The 14,984-nt window shown below is 36.6% G+C and overlaps 1 protein-coding gene across 1 annotated transcript in view; it reads left to right on the top strand.

Annotated features, from left to right (window-relative positions):
* The window catches only part of MIB1 (MIB E3 ubiquitin protein ligase 1), a 136,227-nt gene that overhangs the window by 71,176 nt on the left and 50,067 nt on the right, over nucleotides 1-14,984 (top strand). Inside the window, exons 11-12 of the mRNA XM_004742825.3 lie at nucleotides 5,296-5,493; nucleotides 8,044-8,195. Of these exons, the coding sequence (XP_004742882.1) occupies nucleotides 5,296-5,493; nucleotides 8,044-8,195 (350 nt within the window). The remainder of the gene's footprint in view (nucleotides 1-5,295; nucleotides 5,494-8,043; nucleotides 8,196-14,984) is intronic.

Consider the following 14,984-nt stretch of genomic DNA (forward strand, 5'->3'; position numbering starts at 1 on the left):
CAACATGGTACTGGAAGTCCTAGCCAGAGTATTTAGGCAAGATAAATAAGAGGCATTCACACTGGAAAGGAAGAAATAAAATCGTCTCTGCAGATTATATGATCCATGTAGAAAACCATAAAGTTCCACACAAAAAGCTTTTAGAACTAGTTAAGATAATTCAGCAAAGTACCAGTACTAAAGCTAGTTTCATTTCTGTACATTAGCCATCAACAATCAATAGAGGATATTAAGAAAACAACTCCATTTATAATAGCATCAAAAATAATAAAAAAGTACTTAGAAATTAATTTAACCGAAGAGGTGAAAGACTTGTACTCCTGAAAGAAAGAAGATATAAGTAAGTCAAAACATATTTCCTGTTCATGGATTGGAAGAATTTGTATTATTATGTCAAAACTACCCAAACTGATCCACAGATTTAGTGTAAACCTTGTCATAATCTCAGTGATGTTTTTTGCAGAAATAGAAAAATTCATTCTGTAATTCAGTATGTCATCTCAAGGTACTTCAAAATAGCCAAAACCATTTTGAAAAAGAATAACAGAATTGTGGAAGACTCGTTCTTCCTGATGGTTCCAGACTTACTACAAAGCTACAATAATCAAAATAGTGTGGTACTGGCATAGATACAGATACATAAGCCAGTGGGATGGAATAGAGTCCAGTAACAAATCCTTGCATACACGGTCAAATAATTTGTGACAAGGGTGCCAAGATCATTCAGTGGGGAAAGGACAGTCTTTTAAATAAATGGTGCTGAAAAAACAGGGTATCTATGTACAAAAGAATTAAGTTGGACCTTTACTTAACATTGTCTATGGAAATTAATAGGTCATAGACCTAAATGTAAAATCTAAAAGTATAAAACTCTTGAAAGAAAACAAAGGGCAAAGCTCCCAACATTGGATTTGGCAGTAATTTGTTGGGTATGACACCGAAGGCACAGGCAACAAGAGAAGAAATAGACGAATTGGACTTCATGAAAATTAAAAACTTCTGTGCACCAAAGGACACTATCAACCATGGAAAGACAACTTGTACAATGTGGGACAACACTGGCAAATTGTATGTCTGATAATGGGTTGATATCCAGAATTTTGGAGAATTCTTAAAACTCAGCAACTACAGAAAAATGATGCACAACTGGACAAGGGACTTGAGTAGACATTTCTCCAGAGAATATATATGAATGATTCATAAGCACATAAAAAGATGCTAACCATCACAAAGCATTAGGGAAATGCAAATCAAAACCATCATGAGGTACCACCTCATACCTAGTCAGATGGCTATTATAAAAGCAAAACAAAACAAATCAGGGACGCCTGCCTGGATGGCTCAGTTGGTTAAGTGGCTGCCTTTGGCTCAGGTCATGATCCAGGGCCCTAGGATCAAGTCTTGCAATGGGCTCCCTGCTCAATGGGGAGCTTGCATCTCCCTCTGCCCTCCCACACCCCCCAACTTGTGCTTCTTGCTCTCTCTGACACATAAACAAACAAATAAATAAATAAATAAAATCTTTAAAAAAAACGTGTTGGGGAGGATGTGGAGAAATTGGAACCCTTCTGGGCTGTTGGTGGGAATGTAAAATGGTATAGCTGCTGTGGAAAACAGCATAACATTATAACAGTACAAACTCTTCCAAAACAATATGGAGTTTTGTTAGAAATAGAATTACTGTATGATCCAGCAATTCCATTTCTGGGTTATATACCCCAAAGAGTTTGAAGTAGGGTCTCAAAGAGATATTTTTGCACCCACATTCATAACATTATTCACAATAACTAAATCTTGGAAACAACCCATGTGTCCATGATGTGTGAATGGCTAAACAAAATGTGGCATATGTAATATTATTTAGTCCTAAAGGAAATTCTGACTCTTGCTACAATGTAGATGAACCTGTTGAGGTCATGATGTCAGTTTCAAAAATGCAGATAATGTATGCTTCCTTTGCTGTTAAGTACCTAAAGTAGTCAAGAATCATAGAGACAGGAAGTAGAGTGATGGTGTCCAGGAGCTGGACGAGGGACAGTGGAGAATTATTAGAGCATTGAAATCTGGGTCAAATAATTGTACATGGGCATAGTGGGTCAAATAAGTTGGTAAGTTAGAGTTTTTTATGTGGGACGATGATGGCAGCAGGTGTAGTCTGCAGAAGTAGGCTTTAAAAGAGGTTTGTTCATTTTATAGTAGAGTTACATTAAAAGGTTTTAAACATAAGTTTAGTGCATTACAGAGAGAATTCTGGTGTGTGTGTATGTGTGTGAAGAATAGATCGGGGTAAGATAAAGTGGAGGCAGGTAAGCTATGGCTCTAAGTTAGATGAGTGAGAATCAAGGACTTAATTAATTAGTGGTAGAATAGGAGAAAAGAAAAGAGATCTGATTATAAATTGAGGCGTAAGAGCCATTGGGTTTGGTGCTTGTATATATTGTGGCTCAGGGACATGAAGTAGGTAAGCATGACTTACAGATAGGATTTTGATATGGCCTGTGGTTCTGCCAACTAAGCTAGGAAAGACTGGAATGAAAGCAGGAAGAAAGGGGGGAATAAGAGGGTAGAAAGAACCAAGATGGGTTTTAGATTTAATTTGAGGTCCCTGCCGAAATCCTTTCAGATAACTTTACTGTAATATTGTCCCTCAACATCTCACTTGGTGCTAGTATCAGAGTCATAATAATGAGCTTTTTAAATTAGGTTTATTGGAAATACTTAAGATGGATTCACAAGACAGCAACAAACCCTATTTAGATCTTTGTGCAACTGAGGTTTTTTATTTGGGGAAAAAAAACCCAAAATAAATTGTTATTTTCTAGTGCATATATCTTCCAAATTCTATAGATTTTTTCTCATATATATTCTTTTGACATATATATGACAAATACATAAAAATACTTGATATATATATATATATATTACACACACACACACACACACACATTTAGGGTTTTTATTTTTCATGGTTTTGTTTTTCAGTGTTTTTTTTTCCCCACATGAATTGATGACAGGACCTGCATAACAGCATTACAATAAGTTTTCTAACAGCCATAAACATGTGGTACATTTCATAAACAGTCCTTGTTTTTATTTAGGGAGTGTTAGGTTCTTTTTAACATAAGGAAAACCACTTAAAATGATAACGCTTAAAATGAAACCACTTAAAATGATAACGCTTAAAATGAAACTGCTTAAAAATGATAAATAAATCTAAATTGGAGGGTAGGAAGAGCTTAAATCTAAGATTCTGTAACATGCTACTAGAGAGCTTCATCTCTGTGTCTCACAAACATACACACACATACTCATGTAGACATAAAATTTTTTTTTTGTAAAAAGCTTGTTTCTCTGGGTTGTTTAAATATAATGCTACTCAGAGGCACATGAGTTGCATCTTTAAACTTTTATGTGGTAGTGTGCTAGTTCCTTTATGCTCACAGCTGACAGGTAACAGAAACTGCTACTTTGGCTTAGCTAGATTTTTAGAAGGTAGAAGTACTGCTGAGTTGTAGTTTCCTACCTTTTCAAGAGTGGTTGTCAAATTGTTGTGGACTCCTACACAAGTGGTTTTACTTTAAATATCTGAGAAAATATGCTAAGACCAAAGACTGGTGAATTCAGCAGCTGTTTTGAATGAACTGTTGTTTTGTTTTTTATTTAAATCTGTGGAAAGTAGTTAAAATAATCCTGGGTACTTTATGGATTTTCAAACCACTTGCTAAAGCTGGAGTCTATGAGGAGGTAGGACTAAAGGTTGGAAATACTGCTTTGGAGAAAGTCTTAAAACATGCTTACTTCTGGGTATTAAAACTTGAGACATGGTCTGGAATAAAGAGAGTATCTTTATAATACCCATCTCTGTCTGCATTTAGCAAAGTAATGGGACTTTTTTTTTTTTTAAAGATTTTATTTATTTGCTTGACAGAGAGAGAACAAGTAGGCAGAGAGGCACGCAGAGAGAGCGGGATGCAGGCTCCCCACTGAGCAGAGAGCCCGATGTGGGGCCCGATCCCAGGACCCCGAGACCATAACCCGAGCCGAAGGCAGAGGCCCAACGCACTGAGCCACCCAGGAGTCCTGAGGCCTTTTTTGATGTGGACTATATATATTATCTTTATGCAGTACAGGCATTTTTTTCCCCCTTTAAAAAATAATTTCTTACAGGGCTGCCTGGGTGGTTTAGTCGGTTAAGTGTTAGACTCTGGATTTTGGCTCAGGTCATGATCTTAAGGTTATGAGATCAAGCCGGGCAGTGGGCTCTGCAAAGTCTACTTGGGATTCTCTCTCTGCACCCCTGCCCCATGCTCACACAAGCTCTCTCTCTTTAAAAAAAAAAAAAAAAGAAAAGAAAAAAAGGTTTCTTACATTAAAAAATTTTAAGCAATCAGGTCTTTCTCTACTTCTTCAGAAATAGGCCTATTTTAAAAGGGTACGGCATACCTCCTTGATTCTTCTGAAATAGTGTGAGTAGACGTTTCTCTCAATTTTGGATATATGAAGTTATATGCATATATGAAATCACACTGATCTGTGTTTCATTTTTATCTTTTAAGGTGGTACTTAATTTTTTTCTTGAATATACAGAAAAGTATATGCTTACCAACTAGAGATAACCAGTGTTAATATGTTGATATATTTCTCTCAAAGTTAATTGTGATCACAGTTTGGCATCCTTTCTTCCTCTTTAAATTACTCACCTAATGTTTATACAATTTCTATGTCATTAAAAAGCCTTTGTAAATACAGTTTTTTTTTTAAAGATTTTATTTATTTATTTGACAGAGAGAGATCACAAGTAGGCAGAGAGGCAGGCAGAGAGAGAGAGAGGAGGAAACAGGCTTCCTGCTGAGCAGAGAGCCCGATACAGGACTCGATCCCAGGACCCTGAGATCATGACCTGAGCCGAAGGCAGCGGCTTAACCCACTGAGCCACCCAGGCGCCCTGTAAATACAGTTTTTAAATGGAAAAATGTTTATGTATATTTGTATCATAATTTAGCGTTTTTCTTAATGTTGACTTATCATCATGGCTGATAAATTAGGAGTAATGAAAGATCAGACTACTTCTGATATAAGTATTGGTCCAGTATGTATGTGACATAGTGTATTGATCCACAGTCATCATTTATCTTTGGAGTTAATCACTAGTCAAGTGGATTTCTAGTTATTTTATTGACTCCATTCTGTGTTTTCTTTTCTCACATTAATTCTTAATGACGTATCAGAGCTTCAGGTTTTATTTTCTCTCTAAAATATTCCCTCACTAATTCAGATTTAAATGCTGACATTTAGGATAAAGATGGAGATAGAGCCGTTCACCATGCAGCTTTTGGAGACGAAGGCGCTGTCATAGAAGTGCTGCACCGAGGCAGTGCCGACTTGAATGCTCGCAACAAGCGCCGACAGACGCCGCTTCATATTGCTGTCAACAAAGGCCATCTGCAGGTGGTGAAGACTTTATTGGACTTTGGCTGTCATCCTAGCCTCCAGGTAAAACCTTCAATGGTGTACATTCTGCAGGCGTTGCTAAGATTCTATAAAGAGGAAATACTAAGTTCTGTTGCAGGCATTCCTTTGTTATCATTTCCTTTTTTGTTTGATCATTCTATGTGATAAAATTGGCAGCTATTCTTGGAAAGGCCTTTGAAGGAAAGTGTCAGTAGATTGGTTTTATATTGGAGGGTGGGGGTGGGGACTTCTTTGCAAATATATCAGCTTATGAATTGATTTAACTTTACTGATCATGACAGTGAGCTTCAGCAGCTTAAAGGAAGTAGAATAGGCTGCATTTAATGATAGTTACTTTATCTAAATTATTTTAATTGTAGCTTAATTTATCTTCGGGTCTTGATGTAGTCATTAGTCTAGGAAGATTTTCTAATTTGGAAAATATACAGGATTTTAAGGTTAATTTTCAGTAGGACCTAATTTTTGAGGCAAGAATCACCTAAGAGGGGATTCCTGTCCACCCACAGTATTAGCAGCCAGATGGATTTGATACGTCAGAGAAGCAACAGAGAAGAAAAATAGGAGTAATGGGACTGAGGGCTTGAGAACTAAAGGAATTGGAGATTTTATTCAGCTAGATGATTATCAGAGACTGATAATGCTGTATTAGGTACAGCATTTTGGAGCTGACAGGGTTTGGAACTTAGAGCTTCTAAGTGGATTATAGAATTGGAGGATGGGGGAGGAATTAGAGAGTGTTAATCTGTTGAAGGAGAGATAATTTATACCTATTTTTGGGGGGGTCTGAAATGGAGACAAAGTCATCCGTTGAGAGTGAATGGGGAGTAATGGGTATAGAAAAGGTAATTGAGAAGAGTGATAAATGTTTGGAGTAGCTTCTGTGGGGACCAGAAGGAAGGACGATCAGGGCCTGTAGAAGCTTATTCCAGCCATTATTAAGAGCCATATTATATGGCTCTTGATATATTAATTATATATTATATATTAATATTAAATGGCTCTTAATATATTGTTAAGGCCATATTAAGAGCCTATGTCAAGTTGAAGACTATGAATTTTTAGTGCCACTAGATAAGAGACTAAAAAGTGGCTGGTTGGATTGAAGTTGGATTAGGAATTTGTTATGAGGTTAGATGAGTATATTCCTGGGATTAGCCAACTTTTTTCTGTAAAGGGCCAAATGATCATTTAGGCTTTCATGTAGTTTCCATCACGACTGTCCAGTGCTGCCATTGTAGTATGAAAGCAGCCATCAGTAATGCATAAACAGGTGGCAGGCTGGATTTAGCAACCATGGCGTAAACCATAGGTATGACTTAACTGAGAACAGTATTTATGAAACTATGAAATAAATGAAGTCTAAATTACCCATTTGTGGAGATAACTGATAATGAATAACAGCATACTACTAAAATCAGTTGATTAATGGGAAAGGTAGTCAGCTTGAAAAAAAGGAAGACCGAGACTGCTGTATATTCTTTTCTTTTCTTTTTTTTTTAAAGATTTTATTTATTTACTTGAGAGAGAGACAGTGAGAGAGAGCATGAACGAGGAGAAGGTCAGAGAGAGAAGCAGACTCCCCATGGAGCTGGGAGCCCGATGCGGGACTCGATCCCAGGACTCCAGGATCATGACCTGAGCCGAAGGCATGAGCCACTCAGGCGTCCCGCTGTATATTCTTTTCTTTTATATGTTTTCTATTTTGACTAATTAGCTACTTTCCTGCCCCTTGAAAACATTTAGATTTAATATTTTCACCCATGACTACATAATATATTCAGCTGGCAGACTCTGAGAAACTACTAATGCCTGGGTCTTACTCCTAGAGATTCTGGTTTAGTTGTCCTAGAGAAGAGCCTAAGTATCTCTCTTTTTTTAAAGGATGCATTTATTTATTTTAGGGAGAGAATGCTTGTTCATGCATGAGCAGGAGGGACAGAGGGAAAAGGAGAGAGAATCTCAAGCAGACTCTCTGTCACGCATTCAGCCTGACACAGGGCTCAATCTCACAACCTTGAGATCATGACCTGAGCTGAAACCAAGAGCTGGAGGCTTAACTGACTGTGCCACCCAGCACCCTGTGCCTGGGTATCTTTGTAAGAGCTCCCCTACAGATTCTAAATGTACAGCCAAGGTTGAGAACTATTGACTTTTAATTCATTGCTCTAGGGCCCCAAGACTGTGTAGGTTTGTTTTGAAATTTTAGGCATAACGATTACTGGTAGGAATATGGTTTAGTAGGCCATTTTAAACCAATGAAATTTGGGGGTAGCTTTTTACCTCATTAATTTTTGTAATTACCTGAATCATATTTGAGGGTACTTTTTAATTTTACTTTTCTTTTTCCTTGGTAGGCTATAACATGTTCATTGATCCCCATCTAGATTGAGGATGAGTTTAATATAATATAATGAGGCTAATGTTTCTTGCCTACATCCTAAAATTTAATGCAGAATGTTTTATTGAAGGTTACTAGATACGGCTTCTGTTTAGTAGTTCACTGTACATATTAATATTACATGTGATCTTTGGCTCAAGAACTAATGAAAACCTCTCTAAATTAAAAAAAAGGATTCTGAAGGTGATACCCCTCTTCATGATGCAATAAGTAAGAAACGTGATGACATTCTGGCAGTACTTCTAGAAGCTGGAGCAGATGTTACCATTACAAACAATAATGGATTTAATGCTCTACACCATGCGGCACTAAGAGGAAATCCCAGGTAAAGATCTCACCTTTACTATTTTATATGCAGTTTAAAAATATTTTCCTAGTGCTGGTTCTCTTTTTCTGATACAGATGAGGAAGTAATGGCTTATTTTAGTACATTATAAATCAGTTTAAAGTCTGTGGAAATTTTTTTATTGTTAAACTAATACAAGTATTATGAAACGACTATTATATATATTAAGTATGGATATAAGTTACCAAGAATATTGCTTATATCTAAAGATTTAATTAAAATGCATTCCATTTTGAGATTTGTTTCTTTAAGATCATTCCCAGTGTCCTCTAATCTTATGTTATCCATTTGTTTTGATTTTTTTTTTTTGTAAAGTAGGCTCCATGCCCAGCATGTGGCTCAGCATGGGGCTTGAACTTAAGACCCTGAGATCAAGACCTGAGCTAAGATCAGGAGTCAGATGCTTAACTGACTGGGCCCCCCATGCACCCCATTTGCATGATTATTTTTTTAATTTGTGGCTGAATAACTCTTAAGTACATAATTCCTCATTAATAATGTAATTGTATAAGCTTCTAGTGTAGATATTCCCCAGCCATTGTTAACAGTGGATTTGCTGGTTGTAGTTTGAGAAAAACTTCTGGGAAATCACAGAATTCATAAGGATCAGTAGTCTCACAGAACAGGAAAATACTTAGTTTTTCCTTAATGTAGAGCTTGCTGTGAATGAATTTTGGGGAACAACTTAACCTTGCGAGGCATTTTAGAAAACTGCATTAGATGTCTTCTGTTTATAGTTGAATTAAGCCTTCATATCTTGCCTGAGGGAGCTAGCTATTCACTGTGAAGTTTATTTTGACAGTTTAATCTATCCTGAATTCTTTTTTTTAAATTGAGACAAAATTGACATAAAATATTGTTAGTTTCAGTTGCACAATATAATGATTTAATATATGAATATATTATGAAATGATTTCTATGGCACATCTGGTTAACATCCTTCACCCCATGTGATTACAAATATTTTTTCTTGTGAGAAGAATTTTTAATATTTACTCTCTTAGCAACTTGGAAATACACAGTGCTTCTTAGGATCACCACTAGAGGGTGAGCACAGAGAACAAAAGGATTTTACTGCTATTGCTTGTTAATGCTCCTAATGATGGGCATATAATGTAGGAGGAAATAAATGACCATATTTTAGATTATATTTTGATTTGTTTTTCAAATGACAAATATGTGAACACTTCATACTTTGGCATTGTGAAGGAGACAAAATAGTATTACATGTTCCTGCCTTTCAAGTAGAAGATGATGATGATAGATAGCATTTACCACAGGCAAGGCCTCTATTAAAAGGTTTATGTGCACTATCTCCTTTAATCCTTTCAACAGCTCTTTGAGGTAGGTGTTAATATCCCCTTTTACTAGATAAGGAATGTGAAGCTTATAAAGAGAGGAATTTATGTTTAAGACCACGTATCTGACTATGAGCAGCTAGACGTTGAGCAACAATCTGACTTAATACCTCCTAGGGGTGCCTGGATGGCTTAGTTAAGTGTCCCAACTCTTCATCTTGGCTCAGGTCTTGATCTCAGGGTTGTAAGTTCAAGCCCTATGGTTGGACTACATGCTGGGCATGGAGCCTACTTCGTTTTTAAGAAAAAATTTTTAACTTGAATTCAGTTAATTAACATATAATGTATTATTGGTTTCAGAAATAGAGGTCAGTGATTCGTCAGTCTTATATATTACCCTGTGGTCATTACATCACTTGGCTTTCCTTAATGTCTGTAACCCAGTTACCCAACCCCCTACTCCCGTCCTCTCCAGCAACCCTGTTTCCTATGATTAAGAGTCTCATATGGTTTGTCTCCCTCTCTGATTTCATCTTGTTTTATTTTTTCCTCTCTTCCCTTATGATCCTGTTTTGTTTCTTAAAATTCCACATATGAGGGCGCCTGGGTGGCTCAGTGGGTTAAGCCGCTGCCTTCGGCTCAGGTCATGATCTCAGGGTCCTGGGATCGAGTCCCGCATCGGGCTCTCTGCTCAGCAGGGAGTTTGCTTCCTCCTCTCTCTCTGCCTGCCTCTCTGCCTACTTGTGATCTCTGTCTGTCAAATAAATAAAATCTTTAAAAAAAAAAAATTCCACATATGAGTGAGATCATACAGTAATTGTCTATCTCTCATTGACTTATTTCGCTTAGCATAATACCCTCTAGTACCAACCATGTCATTACAAATGGCGAGATTTAATATTTTTGATGGCTGATTAATATTCATACACACACACACACATACCCCACATCTATATCCATTCATCTGTCTATGGGCATCTGGGCTCTTTCCATAGTTTGGCTGTTGTGGACATTGTTGCTATAAACATTGGGGTGCACATGCCCTTTTGGATCACTATGTTTGTATCTTTGGGGTAGATACCCAGTAGTGCAATTGCTGGGTCATAGGGTAGTTATATTTTCAACTTTTTTGAGGGACCGCCATACTGTTTTCCAGAGGGGCTGCACCAGCTTGCATTCCCACTAATAGTGTAAGAGGGTTCCCCTTTCTCCGCATGGAGCCTACTTTAAAAAAAAGAAAAAGGAAGAAAAGAAAAATCACTCTTAATTACATTACAATATTTTTTCTGTATTGTGGTTTTAAGACCGAAACTCATGGATAGTGAATGATTTAACTAAGAATGTGCTAATACATCCAGCAGTCCCCTTGCTGCCTCTTTGTTTAGTGTTATCTTTGACTACTTTCTCACTAATTCTCAACTTCCAGTTAGTTCTCAAATTCCATTTATTCTACTAGTCTTTTCCAATCTATTTCATTCTTCCTATTCCCGTTGTTGCTGATGTAATTAAGCACTCACCACTTTTACTTAAACTATTATAGTAACTTTTTAATTTTCTCTCTGATATCAGTCTTATTTCTGACATTCATACAATACCAACTTACCATTCTAAAGGCATAGATATAATTGTGCCTCTCCCTGTTCCCAAATCTTCAATTGCTTCCTATTGTACGTAGAATAAAATTTGCACACCTTGAACTTGGCCTTCATATCCATTTGTGGTCTTTCTTAAGACTTTCTGACTTTATCTCCAAGTAATTAGATTCCCTCTTCTTACCTTACCCCTTCAGTTACATTATGCTGTTCCCCTTTTCTAAAATATTTTGTCTACTTTGTTCATTTATTTAAGCATTTTCTTTAGTCAGGATATCCTTATCCCCTTCCCTTCTTGATCTTAATCATCTTTCTTTACTTTTTTAAAAGATCTTATTTATTTATTTGACAGAGAGAGACACAGCGAGAGAGGGAACACAAGCAGGGGGGTGGGAGAGGGAGAAGCAGGCTTCCCACCAAGCAGGGAGCCTGATGCTGGTCTCTATCCCAGGACCCTGGGATCATGACCTGAGCCAAAGGCAGCCACTTAAGGACTGAGCCACCCAGGCACCCCCTTAACCATCTTTCTTTCAGAGCTCCTAGATCTCAACATTGGAATTATTTTCTATTTGCCCTGTACTGATGTGTTCTTTCTTCTTATTTTATTGCACTTTATGTTTGTGTGGTATTTCTTTGTTTCTTTCTATTAAAATTGTTGGCACTCCTTTCCATCTCTGTATCTCCCACAGTGCCTTGACTGTGATAGGGACTTAATAGATGATAGCCTTAATTTCATAGTCAAGACCATGCTAGATATGACAGGATGTTATGTGATTACAGATTCTGTAGAGAAACTGCTAGGAGTTCGAACAGCAATTATTTCAGGTTAGAATGGTGAAAAGAGAGTTTATTGGGGCACCTGGCATCTGCCTTCAGCTCAGGTCATGATCCCAGGGTCCTGGGATTGAGCTCCAGGTCAGGTTCCCTGCTCAGCAGAGATTTTGCTTCTCTCTCTTCCTTTGTTCCTCCACCTACTCATGCCTGCACATGCCCTCCCTTCTCAAATAAATAAATGAGATCTTTAAAGAAAAAAGATTTTATTGAGGGAATTTAGCTTATTATATTAAATCATAACGTTTAAGATAAACTGAAAATTGAAGTGTTTAGGACATGAATCACCTTTAAATATTTTGGATTGTCTCACTTTACTGGGAGTGGGGGTAGTGTATTTACTAATGGTAATAAGCCTTTACAAGAAGAAGAGAGTATACTATTAGTATTTCTTCAATTCTTGCATATATCTTGAGAATTCCCCTGAAGTTTATAAGGGTTATTTCTCTAATCAAATAACTAGTGTCAGGTGACATTTAAAAAAAAGAGAAAAAAGCCATTTTCTTTCTGCAGCAAAGTGCCTTTGTTAAAGTTACATGGTTGTTTTTTATTCCTATTTCCTTAAGACATTTCATGCAATTGTGACTATAGATTGCCAGATAAACAATAGGATTTTAATTGGACACTAAAGAATATCAGAAGATATACATCAGTTGAACTTATATTATCAGTGGAAATTGCAAATTGAGGTTGTTTTTGGTTCTTTTTTTCATATCAAGTTTTTTATTCTTAAAATGTGCTTTTCTTTCCTTGTACTGATCAGTGATGTCAAAAGACAGAAGAAATAATTTTTGGTGTACTCAAAAATTTTTTTTTTAAAGATTTTATTGGGGTGCCTGGGTGGCTCAGTGGGTTAAAGCCTCTGCCTTTGGCTTGGGTCCTGGGATCTGACCCCACATAAGGCTTTCTGCTCGACAGGGGGTCTGCTCCCCCCTCTCTTTCTCTCTGCCTGCCTCTCTGCTTCCTTGTGCTCTCTGTCTGTCAGATAAATAAAATCTTAAAAAAAAAAAAAAAAGATTTTATTTATTTGAGAGAGAGAGAGAGAGAGATTACATGCAGGCAGAGAGAGGGGAAACCAGCTCCATGCTGAGCAGAGAGTCTGATGTGGGGCTCGATTCCAGGCCCCTGAGATCATGACATGAGCCAAAGACAGAGGCTTAACCCACTGAGCCACCCAGGAGCCCCTCAGAATTTTTTTTTAAAAGTCTTTGGCCTCAGCCCTTATTTGAGAAAACCAGATATAGTTCATTTATTATTTCCAGAGGTTGATGAAATTAGTATTTTTGAATAAAATATTAGACAAGATTAATATGGGCCAACATTTTTCCCTTTCTTATAAGCATTTTATAATTTATATAACTTAATGAATCTATTACCTTGAATTACAGCATTTTAATTTGTTCTTTGTGATCTTTGTTTTTTTGTTGTTTTTTTGTTTTTTAAAGATTTTTTATTTATTTGTCAGAAAGAGAGAGAGAGAAAGCACAAGCAGGCAGAGAGGCAGGCAGAGGTGGAGAAAGAGGCAGGCTCCCTGCTGAGCAAGGAGCCCGATGTGGCACTCGATCCCAGGACCCTGAGATCATGACCTGAGCCGAAGGCAGCGGCTTAACCCACTGAGCCACCCAGGTGTCCTGTGATCTTTGTTTTAAACTAGGTTATACTTCTTTAGTATACTTGGCTTAATTGTTGAATTTCATTTGTAGTCAATATTAATTGTAGTTGATGATACTTCAGTTAATATAATTCTTAGCTAATTTTGAGATTTTTCTTTTATTAGAATGCATATATATTATTTCTACAGCAAATCACTTATATCACTGCAAATGTAACTTAATAACAGCACAAATGTTTACTTAAAATTATTTCAGTTTATTATGGTTAGCAATATGCAAAAGTTTCCAAAGTTTATATGTGCATGTGTATATATGTGAGATTAAAGTAACATTCTGTTCCTTAGCTTTGCTGTTAGTAAGTAGTAATAATTTTTCAGCAATAAGTTAATGACAGTAGAGTTATTGATTGTGCTATTTATTTATTTATAAAGATTTTATTTATTTGAGAGAGACAGAGATAGCGAGAGCATGAGCAGGGAGTAGAGGGAGAAGTAGACCCCTCCTGAGCAGGGAGCCCAATGTGGGGGCTCGATCCCAGGTCCCTGGGATCATGACCTGAGCTGAAGGTAGATACTTAACTGACTGAGCCACCCACGTGTCCTGACTGTGCTTTTTAAAAAGAAAATATAATATCCCTGGTTATCAAAAATATGTCTAGATGTCCAATATTTTTGAAGAATATACGTTGAAATATAGATTCCAAAACTTCAGATCAATATAGATTTCAAAGCTGATCTTGATGTTTCCTCGTGGTATAACAATAACTGAAATAAAGACATTAAGAGAGAAGGAATTATAAAGCAGTTTCTTTCCTTTCAGAATTGTGGGAGACAATATAAGCTTTCATTCTGAGACACTGAATATTTTGGTATCATGCTTTATAAAATTTGGGGCATTTTAGAATAGCAGTTACAATATGACTTAATAAAGTTTTTTGTATTTCAGGAATCTTAACCAAGAACTATGCTTTTTCTTATTTTTGATATGTAGAGATTATTTTCCCTAGAGTTTATCCATATTACCTTTTTTTGCATATAGGTGAAATTTCAGATTTAGATGAAGAGCAGGAAGCATTTCTGTTGTTGAAAATGGAAATTAAATTTCTTTGGAGTAACATTAATTGGCACATTACTTAGGTACTTTCTAATGAGGATGTTGCATTTTTAGTTCTTAATGTTTTAGATCTTCACAGGCATGAAAATAAATTAGCAGTATTCTCTGCAGAACTAGCCAAAAACCAGCTAATAAGTATTTTGAAAGTACTGATACCAGATAGATATTTTGGAGATTCTGTTAACTGTATTATGAAGTTACCTTATATAGTGTTATTTACAAATCTTTCTTTAATATAAATCGAGTGTGAAAAGTAATAGCAAAATATGAATGGACCACATAATGTGACACACTTGTGTTTTTAGGTTAGTGCTAAGATAA

Source organism: Mustela putorius, unplaced genomic scaffold, assembly GCF_011764305.1.
Source record: "Mustela putorius furo isolate JIRA1106 unplaced genomic scaffold, ASM1176430v1.1 tig00003858_pilon_pilon_pilon, whole genome shotgun sequence".
NCBI lineage: Eukaryota > Metazoa > Chordata > Mammalia > Carnivora > Mustelidae > Mustela > Mustela putorius.